General features: G+C 30.5%; 2 protein-coding genes across 3 annotated transcripts; both read left to right on the forward strand.

The window, feature by feature from the left end:
- Positions 1 to 1,489: 1,489 nt before the first annotated feature.
- LOC105774405 (zinc finger protein CONSTANS-LIKE 14) lies at positions 1,490 to 4,283 on the forward strand. Its single transcript, XM_012596897.2, has 4 exons — positions 1,490 to 2,476; positions 2,567 to 2,767; positions 3,296 to 3,564; positions 3,956 to 4,283. The coding sequence occupies exons 1-4, from the start codon at positions 1,637 to 1,639 to the stop codon at positions 4,056 to 4,058; spliced, it is 1,413 nt and encodes a 470-aa protein (XP_012452351.1). The 5' UTR covers positions 1,490 to 1,636; the 3' UTR covers positions 4,059 to 4,283.
- A 15,976-nt stretch (positions 4,284 to 20,259) lies between these two features.
- LOC105774413 (leucine-rich repeat protein 1) lies at positions 20,260 to 23,202 on the forward strand. Of its 2 annotated transcripts, XM_012596906.2 has the most exons (7): positions 20,260 to 20,501; positions 20,613 to 20,745; positions 21,408 to 21,479; positions 21,576 to 21,719; positions 22,150 to 22,221; positions 22,638 to 22,709; positions 22,977 to 23,202. In XM_012596906.2, exons 1-7 carry the CDS (start codon positions 20,417 to 20,419, stop codon positions 23,050 to 23,052), a joined length of 654 nt encoding a protein of 217 aa, XP_012452360.1. In that variant the 5' UTR covers positions 20,260 to 20,416; the 3' UTR covers positions 23,053 to 23,202. The 2 variants fall into 2 exon arrangements, with proteins under 2 accessions (XP_012452360.1, XP_012452365.1); XM_012596911.2 differs by lacking the exon at positions 22,150 to 22,221 and having other exon boundaries at positions 20,293 to 20,501.
- Positions 23,203 to 23,282: the final 80 nt, after the last annotated feature.

Below are 23,282 nucleotides of genomic sequence, written 5' to 3' on the forward strand. Positions count from 1 at the left end.
ATCCTAAAAAATTAATTAAAATTAAAAAAAAGAAAGGAAAAGAAAGCGGCCTAACGGTATTACTTTGGTGAAATTGTAGTTTTAGCCCTTTATTATACTCTAATTCAATATTTGACTCCTATAATTTAATAGTGCTATAGTTTACTTTGATGTATAATTATAAATTTCATCCATTTATTTTACAAAATCTTAGAAGTTAGTCTTTTAATTTTATTTGTTCGAATTTGGTCTTTGAAAAAGCGAAAACTAAAATTTTATATGATTGTTAATAAACACGTGAACTTGAAAATGCTATTTTTTTCTATTTTGTTGCTCGTAAATTGTTGAATTATTGATTTTTAGTTCTCTGTATTAAATTACTAAAATAATTACTTTCAAGTTAGCGGTTTAATGGCAAGGTTAACAGTGTTACTTAATTAGACTAACTTTTCGTAAAGTGTAAGAATTGAATAATAGAATGACTAACTAATTTTTCGTAAAGTCTAAAATAGAAGGGTGAAATTCAAAATTAACCAATAAGTTTGCTAGTTTGTACAAATAGTTAATACCATTAACTACTCGGTAAAAATAATAATGTAATTTTGTTAAAACGAGTATTTTAATAGAAATAATTAATAATATTAACTATTTAGACTAATTAATAATATTATAATAATGTTATATTATTATCAATTAAAATATTAAAATTAGGCCGATTGAATCTTGGCTCGATTAGCACTGTAGTTAGTATAACAACCTAAAGATCACGAGTTAAAATGCGTTTAAACGGATAATATCCTCCAATTCAGTTAGTTTAGAGTTTGAAAAAGTACCAAGTATATTTTTTTAAACATTTTATTTTATTTTATTTTATTTAAGGGATAAAACAACCTTTAGAATATGAATTTTGACACATTTTCTCACCTTGATCCCTAATCTTTTTATTTTTTGCTTTATATTAGTCTCGAAACTTGGTAGCTTTTCTCAAATTGGTCCTTAAACTTGGATTTCGTTGAAGTATAATAATGTGACACTCTAAGATTGTGTCATGTCATTAACTGAATTTTTTATATTTTTTATATTTTTAGATTTTATATGAATTTCTAAAATAAAATTTTAAGTTTAGGGATCAAATTAAAAAGTTGCCAGATTCAAGAATTAACATGGATAAAAAAAGTTCAGGGACTAAATTAAAAAAAATCAAATTCTGGTACTAAATGATGCTTTATCCCTTAAATTTAGTTATCTAGTTTTTATATAAAATTTTTAAAAAGTTGGGGTGGTGACACGATACTCTCACATCAAAAAGGAAATATGCCAAATTCCGGAACCAAAAAAGATCAAGGACCAAATTAAAAAAGTATTAAAGTGAGGGACTAGATGATGCTTTTATCCTTTAATTTAATTATCAGAGTCAAAACTACAAACAAACTCCCTTTCCCCCATACTTCTCATGTGCTCATTACACTGCGAATTATACCCTACAAAAATAGTAATCTGTTTCAACATATAATAATTAAAAAAAAACATTTATGTATATATTATTTAATTATCTCTGCTTTGATCTCTGCTACGCTTTGAAAGCTTAACATTTCATCTTCTTCATTGAGGCTAGGGTTTTTCAAACTTTTAATTTAGATTTGATCCAAAAAAAGCTATGGTTAGTCCAGTTTCTGAAGGTAAAGGAGCTGTGCCGTGTGATTTCTGCAATGAACAAATAGCGGTTCTTTACTGCCGAGCAGACTCGGCCAAGCTGTGTTTGTTTTGTGACCAGCACGTACACTCAGCGAATCTGCTCTCTCGTAAGCACGTACGGTCTCAGATCTGTGATAATTGTAGCTCTGAACCGGTTTCGGTTCTGTGTTCGACCGATAATTTGGTGCTTTGTCAAGAGTGTGATTGGGATGCACACGGTAGTTGTTCCGTGTCGGCGGCGCACGATCGGACATTGGTGGAAGGGTTTTCTGGTTGTCCGTCGGCTTTGGAGTTGGCTTCGGTTTGGGGATTTGATCTGGAAGAGAAGAAAACGACGGATCGGAACTGGAACGTGTGTCATCAGGATTTGATGATGCCGGCGGTGGAATCGTGGTTGTACGAAACTAGCTTGCAAGAAATGATGGTGCCGTACGAGAGTTTTGGTTGTTACGGGGAGACGTTGAAGAAGCAGAATACCGGAAGCGGGAAGTGTAAACAGGTAATTTATAAGCAGCTCGTTGAGTTGATGAAAAGAGATCTCATGTGCGGCGGCGGAGGAGAAGGTGTTGGAGACGGTGGTGGTGGCGGTGGAGGTGAAGAGAATCTAGCGTCGAACGTCGAACAAAACGGCGGGTTTTTGACTCAACAAGAAGTTTTACAGCCGTTGCCGGAACCGGGAACGGAAACGCAAACGCAAGCTCTATTCACTTCTTTGCTTATGATGCAAACGCAAGAGAGTGAGCGCATCGTTAATGGAGGAAATGTGGTATTAAACGGTAATCCGAACAATCAAACTTCTCAGGTACTTTCCTTTATTTCATTAAAAAAAAATTCAATGTTACTTGGCTTTAGAAAATTGTATTAACAATAAATTGGTTAGAATTGATTACAGATTTGGGATTTTAAGTTAGGACGATTGAGGGGTCAAGAAGAATGTAGCCAATCTCGATTAGAAGAAGAAGTTGGGTACGGTGGTGATGCAGCTTTCGTGATTAAGAATTTCAGTCAATGTATGAAAGAGACATCTTTGACTGATAATGGTAATTTGATGGGTTACCCTCCTTCAAAACACGATTTGGCTTCACTCAATAATGTATGTTCCTTTGCTCATTTCCATTATTTTCTTTCACTCTTAAATCTATCTTTGTGATTTTCTTGTTCATAAATTCGTATGTTCACATTATATCTATATCCATTATTGGAGTTTCTGCCAATTTAACACGGGGTTGTTTGGGTGTGTTTAGTTTTTTTCCAAGCCAACTCAAAAAGCTAGTTTCTGGGTAAAAGTATCTTGGATGGTCCTATATTAGGAGTCGGATTGCATTCTGTTAAACAACGACATGTTACATGCCACCTATATCTTATGCTGACGTACATCTACCAGTTTTTAATAATATAATTGGATGAAATTTTAACAAAAAGATCAATTTTTAACCATATAAAGCCCATAAACCCTAACCAATTACCTTGTTCTCGCTATTCTGTGTGATGGGTTATTTTGATAGTTATTTCCTCATTGTTCTCTTTGTTTGATACCATATAAACTTAGCAATGGGTACCTTTGTGTTTTCTAACATTAAAAGATTCTTTTGAGTGTTGATTATGGAGCTTGAAAATGCAGAACGACTCGAATCATCCAGGGGCAAGTCAGGGACCATCCACATCTGAGAGCAACAATCTACCAATACCAAAGCCATCATCAGGGTCAGCTCTTGGTAAACCCAAAGGCTCTACCGGTTGTAATGATGTTCACTTCTCCGAACAACCTTTCCTTGTGAGGCCGGTCGACCACACAACGCTAACTGCAACCAGTAAGGCGGATCGTGAGTTGCTGGCACAAAACAGAGGCAATGCCATGCAACGTTACAAGGAGAAGAAGAAAACAAGAAGGTATATAACTAAATCTGTGCACTCACGATTTGTTATGACTAAATTGTAAAAGTACCAAGTTGGCCCATACGTTAGATAAAAAAACAAACTAATACTTGTGTTAAAAAATTTATTTATTTCTACTGTTAAAGATTGGTTTCTATACATCAACCTGAGGTACTCGTGGCATGTCTAATTATTCCATTAGCCACGCCAGTTTTTAATTGTACAAATGGGTAAAATTTTTAACAGAAGGGATTAATTTACCTATTACTTTAGTAGAGGAGACAAAATGCAATTCGACTCTTAATATAAGGCTCCATGGTACTTTTACTGACTAAACTGATAAGAAAGACTTGATTACTTTGAGGATTTAATTTAACTATGATTTGCTTTATTGTGGTCCGATTAGGTATGATAAACACATACGATATGAATCGAGGAAGGCTAGAGCGGATACGAGGAAACGAGTGAAAGGTCGATTTGTGAAGGCTACTGAAGCTCCTGATGATTAAAAAGGCTGTACTACTGAGAGTGAGTGATCTTTTTTGCTTAGATTGCTGTAAATATTTCCTTTGTTACATCTAAACCTGTAATTTTAGCATTTCTATATTCTCTATTAGTTTGATGTTAGCTGGTTCCTTCACATTTAAAATTTTGCTCTTTCCTTCCTAACGACACAAACAATGGAATTTTGAGTTATGGTAAGGCAAAGGAGGGGTGGAGGATGATTGTGATTATGGCTGTGAGTCGATGCTTTTCAGGTAGAATTTTCAATTGGTTGGGTCAGATTGGGTTTTGGTTGGATCAATTTAGATCGGTTTAATTCAGGTTATAAAGTTTTTAGGTCGTTTTGGTTTTGGTTTGGGTTAACTTCAAGTTTGGGTCATTTTAGGTTTGAGTCAGATCATTACAAGTTTAGATAATTTTTTATTTGGATCATTACATGTTTTTTGAGTTCAAGTTGATTCTGGGTTCTATTAGCTTGAGTTAATTTAGATTTGGTTATTGATTTTTCGTGGTTAAATAAAATTGGATCGGATTGGAATTTGGATTAATCGGATAGTCTTAGGGCTTGAAACAAATTAATGGGTTATCTTATATTCTCATGATAATTTTTTAATACAAATTAATGAATTAAATTCTTTAATTATTTAATATAATTTTTCAGTAATAATTTAACTATATATATTTATTATTGAGAAAATTTAATATTTTATCTAAATTATATTTATAATAAATTTACCATTCATTTTAAAAATTTTAGTTAAATTTGTCCTTAAGCCATAGCGAACTTTATTATGTTTTTAATAAAAATTATTTCTTATTTATCATTTTGATAAAAGAAAGTGCCATATAATTATTGCTCCTCTTCAATTTCAATTTATTTATTTTAAAAATAAAATATGAAATTAATTTATTAGAAAAGATGCGTTAATTTATTAATAAAACAATAAAATCTTACTCAATTGAATCATGTTAAATAATCTTAGTAAATGCCCTACAATCAAGGTCACTAAATTAAACTATTTGTGAATTTACATCGTGGTCATTCAACTTTAAAAAGTTACAAAATGGTCACTGAACTAGTCGAAAATTTTCATTTAAGTCTCTAGGCTATTAAAATTATTGCTATATGACATTTGTTTGCCATCTGCACCAATCGAAAGCTCTTCTTCCCCTTCTCTTCTACAATTCTATTTTTTTCGTGAAGCATCTTTGAACGTCATGAATCTACAAACTAAAATCCCAACAGCTTTCTTCTCTGGTCTCCGTCACTGACTGTTAGATCGATTTGGATCTAAGGTGGGCTCTTCTACTTGTCGATGGGTACTGATCCACTATACCGATCATTAAATCATCACTTAGAGTTCGCTAGTCGGACTTTATACTGACATGGCACTATTTGTCACTCAATAATAAGTTGCAAATTATAAAATATTCAAAAAATAGAAAAATTTAAATTAAAAATATATAAAAAAAGTTCATAAAAAATTTAATAAATTAGATTGAAGTACACATGGATTGCCATGTAGGCTACCATATTTAAAATTTTAACATTTTAGTCAATATTTTTATTAAAAAATAACAATTCGACTCTTTTCGAAATGTTGATGGTTAATTTTGACTCTTTTTAAAAGGTTAAGTGTCAATTTTAGCTAAAAATAATAAAGATCAAATTGATAAAAAATGTAAACATTAAGGACTAATTTTATTATTATGCCCAAAGTAATTTTCACCTACACCATGAAGTTTTCCAACCTTTTAAGTGAAGCTTCGAAAGCTTTGTTTTTAATGGCTTAGTCTTAATTTTTGGTCAAAAATTTGGGCAGAAAATATTATAATATATTACATTGTTGAAAAGCAATAAATCAAATTAGGTTTTCTAATATCAAATTTGGGCAGAATATTGAGTCATGATAGAGAGAGTCTCTATCACTGAATATCTCTTAATGATTCAATTTTTATCCATATACGTTGAATTCAGTACTTAAATAAGGTTTCGGGTTTAATTTTTGAATCTTATGGATGAAAAAAATAATGTTGAAAAAGCTTAGTGCCTTTATGGGTCCAATCTATCTCGACTCTAAAATTTAGTTAGACTTTATGCAACTTCTGTATAAATAATTATAATGGATTAATTTCACCAAGCATTCTTAAATTACCACTCATATTTTAAATTAATCTCTAAATTTCAGAACGTTTTAATCGAGTCATCAAAGGATTAACATTTATATAAACCAAGTCCCATCAACCTACCCATCAATTTAGGCGTTAAATGCTACTTTAGATCTAATGTGGAGCATATTTAAAATGCGTGAGTCAAATTTATAAATATGTTTGTACCTATCATGTGAATAGCTTAGATTTAAAGTTTTTTTTTATTTAAATAATATCAGTAACATACAGAAGTGCTATTTTTTTTTTCCTTTTAACATGTCAGATTCAAGTTGTTCATACGGTAATTATGAACATGGTTATAATTTGATCTATGTGTTTTAAATATGCTTCAAATTTGAGTTGATATTTTAATGTCTAAGGCCAAAGCTAATGGCTAGGCTAACAGAATGACCTAATCAAAACAATATACTGATACTTTAAGGGCTCAATCAGAATACTTTAAAGCTTAGGGACTAAACTAAAACGTGTGATAATTTGGTAATGTTAGGTGAAATTAACCCTAACATAAACAATTGTTTTTTTTCTTACTTTCTCCTCTCCCTTGGTGCCTATATATTTCCTTGATAAGATTGTAGCCAAAGGAGAAAAGAATCTCCTCCTTGAAGTAATTAGCTCTACCTCTTTTTTTTTTAATGAATTTGTTAAAGTGTTATGGCTTCAAATATTCTAGTTTATCTCCTGTTTGTTGCAACTATAAGTGTTCTTGTAGATTGCAATTCTGAAGGTATTAATATATATATATATATATACGCGTGCGTTATGGGATTAAAATTTCTGCGACTCGTGACACATGTGTGTGCGCCATTTGATTTCATTTTATGACAACTTATATTTTGTTTTACATTAACTTCAACGCTTGACTGGTAAGGAAACCTGTGGATTACAATGATATAAATTAATGTTTAATTAATCATGTAGAGGAGGGTCGATTAATTTGGGAGAAATCTTTAAAGTATTGCCTGTTGGCAGTCAATCAGTCCCTCTAACAACTAAATGTATTGTCCTCAGACCGTGTCGGGGTTTAGTCTCTTGCCTCCATTAAGAGTCGACGTGCGTTGAGCAACTTGATTCATAAAAGGGGAGAACCTTGAGGAATCTGGCAGTTCGTGGGTGTAGGGCCACCTACCTAGGGGTTTGAGCCGCGATTCCAAAACATTTTTTTTTCAAGTCTGAGCTCTTTTTTAGCTCCTCCCCAAAAAAGCCTAGTTCATTATTCAAAAAAATATTAAAATATTAATTTTTTTTATATATCTCTATAATTAAATTTAAATTTTCAAATTTTTATTATTTATATTCTATTTGGGCCAGCTTGGTCCAAGACAAAAAAGACCTTGTCTAGGCTCGGCCATGGATAGGTCTATTCATGTCTAGACATGTTCATGGGTTGGGCTACCTGTCCTGGCCCGAAGTCTATCCCGAAGTTTGGGAGGGTTTGAGAAAAAATACTAGGCTTGAAAAATGGGTTTGGGCCAAAAAATTAGGCCTGTTTAAAATATGGGTTGAGCTCGGTCTTTACATAATATATAAAAACTGCTCGGGCCCATTATAAAGATTAAATCTATAATAATATATAATACTACTATAATGTAAACATTACAAAAAATAAAATGACTATATATTAAACTATAATAAATAAAAAAGTTTTTAAATTATTAAATATTAAAATAATATATATTTAATTTTTTTTAAAAATAACATGGATGGACCTAAAACGGGCTTGGGTTAGCCATTTATAAATATAGGCGACCTTGGACAATGTTAGGCTCATATTTTGGGTCGAGCTAAACTTGGGCAAGAATAAAGTGTGTTACTATCATGTTTAAGCCCAACCCAACTCATTAACATGTCTACTCACGTTCCCTTGATGGGTGGTCATGTGCCAATGAATAGCCCGATTTCTCAACGCGTCCCCATTCTTGGTGAACAAAGTTAACTATTGGTGGAAGTGGGAAACAAAATCCCAACATGACCAGGGGACAATACCTTCTATTGTTGGGGGATTAGTCAACTACCAGATGAATTACACTACGAAGATTTCTCCTAAAGGAGTCGACACCCCTCAATAAACCAACTAAATCTTAGCTCAATTGACATCGTTAATGTTATAACAATCTGAAATACACAAGTCCGAGTTTATGCATCATACAAAAAAAAATTGTAAATCAATAAACAGCTTGTGTTAAAATGCTTGTTATGTGATACAGGAGATGCTCTACATTCTTGGAAAACTCAACTGGTGGACCCAAACAACGTTCTTAAAACCTTGGATCCTACACTGGTCGACCCATGCTCTGGGTTTCATGTTACTTGCAACAGGGAAAACTCTGTCATAAGGGTTCAAGTATATGTATGTATGTATGTCAATTGAAATGACGTTTGATTCTTGAAGGGACCTTGGTAATGCAGGATTATGAGGACCTCTAGTTCCAGAGCTTGGGCTTCTTCCAAATCTTCGATATTTGTAAGTAATATTTTCTTTCCCTATTCTTTCGGATTGGTTTTGGGTCGAATTAATTTGGGCAAGTCTTAATTTGAGTTTGAGTTGAGTAAATTTGGGTTTTATTCGTTTTGAGCTCGAATCATTTCGTGTTATATTATTTTGGTCAAAAATATTTTAAATTTTTGAATTGGGTCATTACTCGTTCAAATCAGATGGGTTTAAATTATTTATTTTTTGTGTAATCAACTTGAATCAATACGGATTTAAATAGATTAGGGTTGGATTATCAAATTTAGATCATAATTGAAAGCTTGATACTCCGAAACAACGATAGGGAATAAAATTTTAATTTAATCTCTTTAAAAACCGTAAATACAACGATAAAATTACATTTTAATTTTAAAAATATTTATAATTCAATTTTACTTTTTTTGGTGGCAGAGAGGCATTTGCCAATAATCTAACAGGCATCATTCCAAAAGAAATTGGCAACTGAACAAAGCTTGGGAGCTTGGATTTACAGCTCAATAAGCTTGCTGGTCCTATCCCTTCATCTCTTGGAAACCTTGTTTCTTTGTTATTTTTGTATTTTTATATAGGGTTAATATATTATTTGGTATTTGAATTTGGCTTAAACATTCAATTTGGTACTTGAGTTTCACTTTAATTTTCAATTTAGTATTTAACCCAAACCACATCATGTGGCCTAATGATTGTTTGACATGTGTGCTCTACTTAAAAAAAAACATAGCTACTCAGTTGAGACAAAAAAAAAAAGGATTGGATATCAAATTGAATATTGAAGCTAAACACGAACACCAAATTGAAAAAAACTCAAGTACCAAATTGAATATTAAAATTAAATTCAGGTGCCAGATAGTATATTAACCCACTAATTTCCTTCATTTCAGGAGGAGGTTGGATAGCAATAAATTAAGTGGCACAATTCAAGTTGAATTATTATTATTATTATTATATATTTTTGATGAATTATAATAACAGGACAAAAACTCAAACAACCAACATGACTAGCGTGATTTGAACCCAAGCCACACTTAGGACGGTGAACACCCTTGACCATCAAGCTTGTTTTAAATATGGGTTAAGCTTGAGTTTCAACATTTAGCCCGAGTTTGACTTGGCCTGACTGTTTTTATACTTTTGTAATATACTTTTAGGTGAATGTACTTGGGAAGTCCATGTATTATAGGAATTGTATCAAATTAGTCCTCTATTATTAAATGAATCAATTTAGTCCTTATACTATTAACAAGAATCAAATAATATCAAATTGGAATAGAATTAACATTTATTGTTTAATAGAGTTAATGTATTTAAAGTATTTATGGTTTTGTAAATGAAATCTTTTGTTTGTTGGAAAAAGTGACTTTCAAGACATTTTTATACAAGAAATGTTAACTCGGTAACAATTTGGATTTTTTGATTATTTTCAATAGTATAGGGACTAGATTGATCCATTTAATAATAGAGGGACCAATTTGATACGGTCCCTATAATACAAGGACTTCCAGTACTTTAACCTATATTTTCATTTTCATTTTCATTTCATATCTTATATAATTTATATTACATAAAAAAGACTTAGGTTAGTTATTTACAAATATAGATAAGCTTAGACAAAATTTTAAGCCTATCTTTTAAATCAGCCTGGGTTTGGTGAACGTAAAGTGAACAAATATTGTACATAAAACTGACTCAAATCCAGTTTATCTCGGCTCATGAATGTCTCTAATATTAAGGGAGTTATAAAATTATAAAATATTATAAAAAATAAGCTTAAACTAGATTATTGATTTTTAAGAGGTATTAAAATACAATTTTTCTAATTAATTTAATTAAAATAAAATAATCTATTTATTTATTTATTAACAAGTGATTGAAGTATTTTATTGTGCATCAGACAATATGTTTACAGGGACCCTTCACCATGAAAATCTCACAGGTAAGGTTAAATGCAAATGCACTGGTAGTATTTATTTATTTATGTGTATATTTTTGTACAATTTAGTGTGTAAAATGTATACATCGAGAATTAAAAATGTTAAAGGGTCGGGTTTTCTATTTAAGTCTGAAGTTCTGCTTGAAATATGAGAGAGTTTGCACAAAAGTATAAGGTTTGAAAAATGAGTTTAGGCAAAAAAAAAAAAAATAGACCCGTTTAAAATATGGGTAGAGCTTGGACTTAATCATTTAAGGCCCGAGCTTTGTCTGGCCCGGCCCATTTTATATTTTTTTAAATATTATCTTATTTGACTTTTATAATTTATGTAATATATATCACATAAAAATTCAATATGTAATAATATAATGTAAACATTAGAAATACAAGCACATAAAATAGTTAAATCAAACATAAAATATTTTTTAAAATTAAAAATAACATGTACGTATCTAAGACGAACTTGATTTAAAAATTGACAAATATAAATGAATTTAGATAAAATTTAAGGCTTACATTTTAAGTCGAGTCAGGCTTGCAGTAACAAGAATAATCCAGGACCGCAGGACAATTTGATATGACACCTAATTGAGAAATTCCAAAAAAGACTCTTACTTTTACGTAGTGACAAATATTAATACGAGGGTGTTTTTTGTCTTTTCAATTTTTAATAAAAATATTATTATATTGAGATTTGAATAAGAGACACGTGTATATCTAAAAATTAACTTTTATCATTTCAACTAAAGTATTTATTTGAATTTTTTTCGATACGATGTCTAAAACTATCCATAATCCCTCCTCAACTTATAAATAGGAAGATAATGTGCTTCAACACATTCGAGCCCACTTCCTCATGCATTGATAATAATGCACATACCGATTGAATTAAGACTCAATTTATTTTCATCCATATAATGGGAGTACCGTAAATCCATTGTGTATATATATAAATATAAATATAAATGAGAATTTATACCCCACTACCCATTATCTTTGAAAAATAAATGTCTTTTCTTTTGGTCCTTTTGGTGTATAATAAATCTATCCACATCAAAATTCATTATTTATACAAGGTCAATGAAAATTTTTACTTTTATTAGATTAGATCCATACTTTTGATAGAAACTTGAAATCTCAATTCGATTAACTCGACCAGCATAATTTAACTAGAAAAAAAAACTCAATAATTCGGATTTGAAAAATAATTGGAACGAATCTTAACTCGACTGGTATGGACATTGTTACCAATACAAGAGGATGTGAGTTCAAGTATGCTGAAGCGCATTATCCTACTATTTATGGGTTGGAGAGGGGCTATAGGTGATTCTAGGCATTATGTCAAGAAGAGCAGATATGATCAGAACCTATAATTACTAGATAAAATTTTAATATTAAAGATGTGATTGAATGGAAAATAAAGGTGAATTGGAGGATATGTTCTTATGATTTGGGGCCATTGATTAATGATGTTTTATATTTTATTTTATATTTTAAAAGTCTTATTAAATATTCTTTTGGAGGTCTTGAAAAGAAGAGAGATTTTAGTGCATGCTAGTGTTGCATTTACTTGGCAGCATCTTCTTTGTCTTCTTCTTTTCCTTTATATTTTATTTATTATTTGCTTTAACTTTTAAGGATGTCAACTTATTAAGTATAAAAATTATTTTAAATTTAATTAAATTTAAATTCTTTTTCAATTTCTCAATTTGGGTTTTTTTAAATTAATAATTGATTTAAGATAATTTAATATAAATTTTTATTTTTATTTTTTCGAAATAAAATTTCTGACTTCTCCCTGATATAATTGATTGATGATGTAATTAAGTTAAATTTGACTTAATTAAGAGAATAAAGACAAGAATCAAAATTGTGGCATCTCTTTGATGGTCCCCCAACAAATTGGCTTAGAAAAAGCCACTTTTGAGGAAAGCTTTAAAACCTTTTTTTTTTCTTAAAGGGAAAACTTTAAATTAAAACAAGATTTAATTTGAAGGAGGAGGGAAAATAAAGCATTGGGGGAACATGTTGTCTCTAACATGTCAATGTTTGGTCAATTTGCACCATCAAAGGATCTATCCTTGTGGACTCCATGCCTTAATGCAAAATCCATTATCTTTCATATTTGTCCTATTTGATTTAACTCAAAGTGTTTGAAGGTTTAAATTCGAATTTTATTAGGTACAAAATTTATGTGTTTTCTTTTTAGATTATTTTTGGGTTTAACTTCAATCATGTGTGTTGGGTTAAATTTGAATTATGCGGCGAACAAGAAAGAAAAACGAGAAAATTAGATACAAATATTTACGTGTAAAAACCCTTTCAAAGAGGATAAAAAATCACGGGTAAAGAAAACTTCACTAGAATGACAAATAACCAAAGAAGGGTGCAAGATGGAGAAACAAACAAGCTCGAACCCAAAAATACAAAGTTCTCTTGAAATTCCCACAAAACTCTCTCTTAATTTTGTTGTTGTAATTTTCTCGCTAAAGGTGTTAAAAGCCCTATTTATAGGCTAAAAATCGTGGCTTAGTCTGATTAGAATATCCCTAGAGTTATTAGAGTTTGACTGGGAAAAGATGGTCGAGTTTAACTAGGAGAAGAAACCTAGTTTAGTAAGAAACATCTTGCCACGTCGTGACGTCACTTGTCACATTGTCGGGACGTCGGCTCTGTTTCGGACGAAATGTGAGGCACACTCCACAATGTGTTGGTCCTGGGTCTAAATATATTTCATTTTTTTAGTTTTTTATGCTCTGTATCGAGTTAATTCTAGTCTTAATTAATCAAACATGTATCATTTGTAATTTGTACTATATCTATAATTGTACTATATCTATAACACATTATTAGTAAATAAATAAATATTTAAAAATAAATAAATTTGCCAACAAACCATTCATCTAGTGACAAAAACTTGTAAACTTTATTGGCTTGAATGTATTGAATATAAATTATTTAATTATTAGATAGAGTTTAAACATTAAAAGTTGACTAGAATCTCAACTTAACTTGCTTGATTATGGTTTATTGTTGGGTCAAATTGTATATAAGGTCCTTGTATCATGTTTTTTTGGTGGATTTAATCCCCCTATTGTAATTTGTTCATTCTTAATCTTTTTATTTTTGTCTCAATAACGTCTTCTACAAGGTTTGAACCTGAGTCTTCCTCGGATGCTACGTGCCTTACTACTACATCCAATACTTACTGACTCATGTTACCTAATGTTTAAAATATACATTTCTAAAAGTAGGGGGGGGGATTACAAATGATCTATTCACAGTAAAAGGACAAAATCCACCAAAAACACATAATACAGGGACCTTCTATAGAATTTTACCTTTGTTTTTGTGTACTACAAAACTAAATTGAGTTAGATTCTTGAAAATACTTTTTTTTTTTAAGTCCAATGGTCAAAAGTTGACTGGCAAAAGTACCAAAAAAAAATGATGGTTTGTGGTAGTGATTATACAATCAATGGTCCGTGTGGAAAACCTTTTTATTCTCTTTGTAGAAGAAGAAAATGTAAGGACAAAGCTTTTTACAATTTGGTCCAACTTTTTCTTTTCTTTCCAAAACTATGATTAAAGGAGAAAAAAGAAGATAACATAAAATTGGGTCCTTTAATGTTGGCTTAGTCAATTCACTCCTTTTAAGAAGTAAAGTTGCAATCATATCTAATTTAGTCCTCCTCTAACCCTAGATTGTAAAAAAGAAAAGGTGTTTTATGTGTGTCCCACCTTATTTGGATTTTTCATATTTTCTCATTTGCAATATAAAATGAAAAAGAATTAATTTTGATTTAGCTTTAATATATTGTTATACTGTACGTCGATAATGGCAGTAGGAATGATCACAAAATAATAAGAAAGAAAAATAAGAACACACAGATTTTACGTGGAAAACCTTTATCAGGAAAAGTCACAGACAGATGAGGAGAAATTCACTAAAGAATACAAGAGTTTTCCGACTATGCGCAATTTTTAAGGGTTAAAGGATCATTTTTGTTTAACCAACGTCTAATAGAAGTATAGTCCTATGCGCATTTTTTAAGGATTTCGGCCCTCGAACCTTCACCCCCACATATCCCCAATTTTGTCTCTCTATTTTATTTCTTTAACAAATGAGTTACACATCAAACTTTTCAAGTTGGATCAAACGAAAATCGTGATTTTCGTATCACATTTAAATTAAATAAAATATTTCACATTTGGACTTCATCTCCTACATAATCATAAAAGATGAAGTGTAAATGAAGTCCAATAGACCACAAACATGCAAAATGCAAACCAAGTGAAAAGGTAAAGTCAGAACACTACAAGGAATGGACCCTTTAAAGGCCAAAGTCATTTCATGATCAAAACATTAAAAGAAGAGTTTCCCTTCACATGGTATTTAATAATCACCCCTCCCTCCAGGCTCCATCCAACCTAACTACAACTAGGCTTCAGAGAAGAACCCTTCATGGGTCCGGTCACTTCGTAACTCGGTTTTAAAAAATTTTCAAGTTCAGGTCTATTTTTGAATTAATCACATAAACTCGTTCATTATTCACAATATTTAAATTTTTTATAATTAAATTTAGATATAAAAATATTTTTTAATTATTTAAATAGAATTCGGATCGATTATCAAAACTTGGCTCATGCCGAGTTGGGCCGGGCGGATTGCTTGCCATTTAGACAACTCTACTTGAGATCCCATTCATGTATCTAGAATTATGCAAAACCGAAACTAGAATTTCTTTTATCAAATGAGAAAATACAATTATAAATTTTTATGGGTTAGAAGTAAACCGAATTTTTTAGTTAAAAATTCAAAATTAAGTAATAAAAAATTGTTTCAGTCAATTCGAGAGGGTTGAGAATGATCGAACACCTGCAATATAGAGGGTAAACTTTAATAATGTCAAAACCTATGTTCCGATATATTCTTTGATGCTTAAGTCAGATAACGGTGGTGAGCTTAAGAAAATATTTGAGTAGAGTATGAGTAACAAGTGTGCTCCGGAATGAATATATCTGATCCTCTAGGCATTGTGGGGGCATAGCTTATGTTAGAGTAGTGTGAACTTAATCGCTCATTACTTAAGATTGGTTGAGGTCGTTGTTCTCGTCAAGACTACTTTTGGGTAATAAGAATTTCCTAGCCGGTCATTATAGATTTCTTTCTCTTAGGTCGGGTAACATATTCGTGCTTGATAGTCGTTTTCTCGAGCTTAATATCTTTGGTATAACAAAAATAAAAACCCATTTTTTTACCTGTTTTAATCGAGTTTATCAATTCAAGTCAATTTCTCTAACATCTCGACCCATCATATATATAATTGAAACATTGAACCAACCAATTTTCGAATCAATCGATTTAACCCATCAATCCTATTCGATTTTTAATTCCTCCACCAACTTACTAATATATGTGCTGGTTAATATGCAATTTAAAGTTTAGGGCACCGACAAAAAGACAATAACAAAACTTGGACTAAAGCAAAGAAAATGAAATTGATAATGACATTTTGGTGCCATGTCCTAATTTTACCAACCATTCTGACACAACATTCAAAGATACTGAGATTTCAATTTCAATGCTACAAAATTGTATTATTGCTGTCCTTTGTAGAATTAAGTTTATATTTATAGGCACCTAGACCTGTCCATGGGCCGGGTGGCCCGGCCCGACGGCCCGCCCAAAATATGGGAGGGTTTGGGTAAAAATATAGGTCCGAAATATGGGCTTAGGCAAAAAAATGAGGCCCGTTTAAAAAATGGGCCGGGCCTCGGGCACCACTTTTTTTGGCCCGGCTCGGCCCGAATATAATAAATATATATTTTTAAATTTTAAAATACTTTTAAAATATATATTTTTTATTTTTTATTTTTAAAATAATTTTTAATGTTTATTAAAAAATGGGCCGGGCTCAGGCTTATGATATTTTCTCGGGCCGGGCCTGGGCAAAATTTTAGGCCCATATTTCGGGCCGGGTCAAAATTTTTTCCAGACCCGGTCCGGCCCATGGACAAGTCTATAGGCACCTATCAAATAAAAGTTGTAAAATCTCTAATTTAAAACGTTTAGGGTTAATTGCACCAAAGTCCCAAACTATCTCATGGATTTTATATTGGTCCCAAAACTTCAAAAAGTTCTAAGTCAATTATCCAGCATTTGTGTTGTATCAAATAAGTCCTTTCGTCAGCCTACTTGTCAATTTAGGCATTAATGTTATTCTGAATATGGCGTGCAACATAATTAAAACACATAAATTAAATTGTAACTGCGTATCTACTTACTCCATAGACAATTTGGATCTATCGTATTAAAAAAAAAGCAGACATTATTTCACGTAGACTGTACATGACAAGTTTTAAATGAATTAAATATTTCTAACTATTTGTCAAAGCTGTTTGAACCGGATTTGACTGGTTGAATCGAGAATTGGTTGGGGTACCAATCCAGAGAGGAGCTTTGAACCAGTTGACCCAAGAATCGGTTTGGACCGACTGAACCGAGAAAAAATCGGTTGAATTGAATTATCATTTTTTGTGTTTTTTTTTTTCATTTTTATATATATTTTTTCATTTTATATCTCAAAAGGCTTATATAACAATTTAACCTTTAAATTATACCTTTTTTTCATTTTATATTTGAATTTTTTTTGTCCCATTATTTTCACTCCATTTTATCTTTAGAATTACGCTGTCCAATATGAATGTGTCACTTATCATGTTTTTATTGGTAATTCTCTTTTAAAGGTAAAATAGGACGAAAATGATAATTTATGTACTAAATGGAACTCAAAAATTTAAATACCAAAATATAAAAAAGGGTATAATTTAAGGACTAAATCATGATTTAAGCAATCTTAAAAATGAAAAAGATGAGATGCCAATATTTTGGTTGACTAATGAAGAACCTTTCTGCTTTTTAAATAGGGCCATCAGCCTCTCAATACCGAATCTAATTAAGGACTAAAGTGATAAATAATGGATTCATGATTAATTATTAAGTAGGGTAAACTACATTTCTAGTCACTCAACTATTAGTAAGTTTCTTTTTTGGTCATACAACTATGAAAAGTTACAAAATGGTCACCGAACTATTCAAAGTTTGTTCTTTTTTGGTCATCGGCTCTTAAATGGCTAACGGGAAGATGATGTGGCAGCTTTTAAAATTGACATAATAACAACTTTAGTCCTCAAAATTTACACATTTATTAATTTAGCCTTAAAATTTAAAATTTAATTTCTCAATGTTTATAAATTACCTAATTTTATCTTATTTTTACATGGAAATATAATTCAATATACCGTGTAAATTAGAAATATAAACAAATTTATTTTTAAAAGATTGAACAAGAGATGAGGCTCAGTGTTATTAACTTCAACCTACTAATAACATTATCGAAGTAAAATATCAAATTATACCAAATTAAAGTAAAATGATTAAATCTCAAATTTTAACACAATAGAGGGACTCAAACTAGAATTAGACCAATGAATATATTTGCATTTAACATATTATTCACTTCAATTTTGAACATTAATCTTATTATAGTTTCTTAAAATATCAGCTCTTATTTATACAATGTTTAGAACTACCCATAACCTCTCCCAACCTTTAAATAAGATGATAATGCGTTTCAACGCACTCGAACCCATAACCTCTTGTATTGACAATAATACCAATACCAGTCGAGTTAAGACTTAATCGAAGGAAAAAGGAATATGAAACACAATATGCAAAGAACATCTAATAAATTAATAAAATTATTCTCTTTTGTCAATGCTGTTTAAAATTTGTCCATATTCATTACCTTTAAAATACTGTAATTTTATATTGCTATAGCATCTTTATTTTATTTATTATAAAATAAAAATAAAAATAGACAAAAATGGCAGAGGGGTCTCCATTATTCTTACCAATCTGGGTTTTGGCTCCGACAGTGTTCAAAAGATTTGCCTGCTCTGCTCCTTGTCTCCCTCAACTCAGTTACTTCCATGCACGTAATCTATAAATAAAATATTATTCCACTCAAATTAAAGGCTTAATATAGTGTTTGGTACTTAAGTTTAGTTTTGAAGTTCAATTTGGTACATGAATTTTATTTTTCAGTCCCAACTTGGTAGTTGAGTTTGGTATTTCCATGCTCAAATCGATACATGAGTTTTTCCAATATATATGGTCTCCAATTTAAGTGCTCGAGTTTGGAATTTAGTTTTATTATCAATAAGATTTTAATCTAAATCTTTTTAAAAATTTAACTCGAACAAATTAATTCGACTCAATTCGATTAAAATAATTTCAAACTGAATTGATATAATAAAATAAAACTCAAATTCTTTAACTCTATTCAATTTAATTCGATCCAACAACCACCTTTAAATTATTTATATTTAAAATTTGTTTTAATTAAATTTAATTAAAACAATTTTTTAAAAGAATATATGCCAAACCTTTTATTAAATCAAATGACAAGAAAAAAAGTTAGGTATTCATGGAGGAAGGAACCTTATGGTATACTTCCTTTTACAATCAATATTTTAATAAATCGATCATCATATTTTATGTTTCGTTTATGTAGGTTTTGCATGTTAAATTTGAAATAAATTAAAATTTTTAATTATTTATTTTATGTAAAAAATTTAATCGTTAAATATATTAATATAGATATTCTTTTAGATCGATAAGATGAAATATTAATTCTTTTCGAGATTTTACATGCATGACAAACTGTACTTATATTGATAAATTCAATGGTTAAATTGTTAAAATATTAATTGTAAAAAATTATGAAAGTATATAAAACCATGCTAGTTTTACACCGATATAAATAAATCCAAAGGCTGATATTGAGACCCCTAATTTTTGGAAAATTTCATTTTCCATTGAAATTTGTTAAAATTTTAATTTGACCTCCAAATTTTTGAAAATTTTCATTATGCCTTTTAATTTTTTTGAAAACTTTAATTATGCTCTTTAATTTTTTTTGAAATTCTCATTAATCTAACAAAATTTTTAAAAATTTTAATTAATCTCTATTTTTTTTTTGAAAAAATCTCATTGAACTCTTAAAATTTTCGAAAATTTTAATTAGCCCCTCCAAAACTTAGTCTCAAAATTCCCTCTTGTACGCATATAAAATTAAAAGAAGAAAACCAAGAAGTGTTTGAGTGCAATACTAGCCATTCTCAAACAAGTGTTGGCAAATTAGTCCTTATATGTTAGAACAAAAAGTAAATTAGTCATTCTATTAAAAATTCAATCTATTTTTACAGTTAAAAACTGGTCATTGTATTTCAACATAAGGTACACGTGGAATTCCACGTGTAACTATTTGGTTATTTCGTGAGTTACACCAATTTTTAACAGTAGAAATAGATGAAATTTTTAACATATAAAAATTAATTTATCAAATTTTTAAATAAAAAAAAAAATACAATCCGACTCCTACTACAGTATCCTAAATGATAGTTTTAACAATAAAAAGGATTAAAAAGAAGAAAGGCAAATTACTGATGGGTGAATCGAGGATTGTGCAATGGCAACAGAGAAGATGCCCCCACGTGAAACAGCCCCCACCTTGTTTCAAAAACAAAAGAAAGGTTCCCTTCCTACTACTATTCGCCCTACACTACACTAAACTCATCGGTCCTTTTATGGGCTCTATAAATTCTTCCCAACACCACTAAACCTTTTGCCTTTTTCAAATTAACCCAAAACACCCCCACCTCTTTATATATATAGCACCACCATTATAGTCCCCAAAAACCAGTAAGAATCAACCACTTTGATAATGGCCATGCATAACCTAGTTCAAGCTCTTGTTTTTGTTGCTGTTTTTTTCAACACATTGGCACCCACAGTCGCAAATGTTGAAGGTAATGGAATTTTCTGTTCATTGGGGTTTATACATACATACATATATATATTATGGTGGTGAAATATTGATATGAGTTTTGGGTGTGTGAATAAAAATGGTGAAATATTAGGGGATGCTTTGTATGCATTGAGGAGAAGTGTTAAAGACCCTAAAAATGTGCTCAAGAGTTGGGATCCAACCTTGGTGGATCCTTGTACTTGGTTTCATGTTACCTGTGATGCTGATAATCGTGTTACTCGTCTGTAAGTACCTTACATACATACATATACATACATACACACGCATACACATACATACATGCTAATCACCTCACCTTTTTGTGTGTTGCTTTCTTTTACTGCTTATGTTTTTATGTAAATAGATGATGTTTGCTTGTGTAAAGTTTGTAAATATTGGATGGTTTGGATTAGTTTGATGAAGGTTAAATTATGGTTTTGGTCCCTCTATTATGCTTAAGTTAGGGATTTAGTAAACTACCATTACCATTACACACACAAAAATCACTTCACCTTTTCCGTTTCATTTTAGATTTTTTTTAATCTTTTGTGTATATCTATATATATATATATAGTCAAAAAAGCAATATTTATTTAACAAAGAGGTTAAAAAGAATTAAATTGAATATTAAATATTTGAAAGGGACTAAAGTCGGAATTATACTATTTAACAAAGAGGCCCCCCTATCTGCCCCTGGCTATGCCAACTATTAAAATGTTGATGCAACTTAGTTATGAGATTATCGAAAATTGACCTGTGATGAAAATTATGCCAAATTAAACTGCAATAACTAGATTTCAAAGTAGAGGGACCAAAACCATAAATTGACCTGTGATGAAACTTTTTTTTTTTTGCATGTTCTTATTGATTTTGTCACTAATAATAATAATAATAACAACATTTGCAGAGATCTTGGAAATGCAAAATTGAAGGGCAGATTGGTACCTCAGTTGGGAAAGCTTGAACGTCTTCAATATTTGTAAGCAAATATAAGATTTTTTTGCAGTGACTTTTTTAAAATTTAATGATAATTACAAGGTTAATTTGGTCATTTCATTGACTAATGTATATACAGAGAGCTGTATATGAACAACTTGGAGGGTTCCATACCAGAAGAAATTGGAGGGTTAAAAAGCTTAGTGAGTTTGGATCTTTACAATAATAACCTTACTGGATCTATTCCTGCTTCTCTTTCCAAGCTCTCCAATCTTAATTTCCTGTATGTAAACTTTTCTGTCTTAATCTTTTAGGGGTTAAATTAATATTTAGTCCCTGACCTTGATAACTTTATTCACTTTGATCCTTGAATTCTTTTTTTTGGTCCATACTAGCCTCCAAACTTGACAGCTTTTTTCAATTCTGAGATTATGTTACATCTTCTAAAAAATTTAAATATAAAATTATACCTTTTTTAAAAAAAAATTTTAATTTTTTTTATAATTTTAGGTGATGATATGACACATCTGAGAGTCTGTCACATCATTATACTTTAATGGAATCCAAGTTTAAAAACTAAATTAAGAAAAGTTGTTAAGTTCCAAAACTATGGACCAAAAACTTCAAGGATTAAATTGAAAAAAAAAATCAAATTCAAGGATTAACTTTAAAAATTTCTATAAGATTTTAATGTTTGTATTGATTTCATGCAGCCGATTGAATGGTAATAGACTGACGGGAAGAATTCCCAGACAACTTACCAAGCTCCCAAATTTAAAGATCTTGTGCGTCCTAAGCTTTCTCTAAACACTAATTATGGGTTAATTCTACTAGGCATCCCAAACAATGACTTTGATTTTAAATCGGTCCTCAAACTTTAAAGTTTTTTAATTGAGTCTTGAAAATATCAGTATCATTTCAATAAACTTAGCTTAATACTAGCTTGGTTTGATTAAATTTTAAACACTTGCATATAACATAGTGAAATTTCAGTTTTCAGCCCTTCTAAGAAAATTTTTAATTCAATTTAAGCCTTTCGGCATCCTTTTTCTTTTTTACTTTGCTGCCCCTCGTGATTTATATTTCCTTTTGAACATTTTCGGGACCAATTTAAAATCTCGTCATTGTCTTCGGGGACATCTTATGAAATTATCCCCGTTATTATTGTTGTTTTAATTACTATTTATGGTGTGTGAAACAGTGATGTCTCAAACAATGACTTGTGTGGTACAATCCCCACCACGGGTTCCTTCTCTAAGTTTTCAGAGGAAAGGTAAATGAAGTGATTTTTACAGGCTTTGAAAGCTTTCAATTATTATTGGGTTAATGTAATTTTTAGTCCCTGTTCTACTTTGATACTTGAACTTGAAAAGTGTAAGAGTTTGACGGAATCCAAATTTAGGGATAAGAACGGATATAGTTGTTATGTTCATGTATCAAAGGTAGACCCCAAAGAGGACATAAGATAGCAAAGTAAATCAAATTGCCAACCCTAGTATTATTCCATAGGGATTTCATCTTTGATTATTGTTTATTGCAGTTTTAAAAATAATTCAAGACTGGAAGGACCGGAGCTGATGGGATTTGTGAGATATGATACAGGAAGATGCAAATGATATAATTTATATAGCCAAATTTCACATATATATTATCTCTTTATATATGGAAGAAGTTGGTGTTATAGCACTTCTTTAGAACCCTAAACTAATTGTATCTCTTTTTGTTGTATAATATATATATATATATCATAATGGAGTTTTTTTAAAGATCTTTCGGTATCGGATAAACGTAAATCTCTTGCAACTTTTTTTCTTTTATCTATAAAACTTGAAAACTTTTGCTTAAA

The sequence above is a fragment of the Gossypium raimondii genome, chromosome 1 (genome assembly GCF_025698545.1).
Source record: "Gossypium raimondii isolate GPD5lz chromosome 1, ASM2569854v1, whole genome shotgun sequence".
Lineage (NCBI taxonomy): Eukaryota > Viridiplantae > Streptophyta > Magnoliopsida > Malvales > Malvaceae > Gossypium > Gossypium raimondii.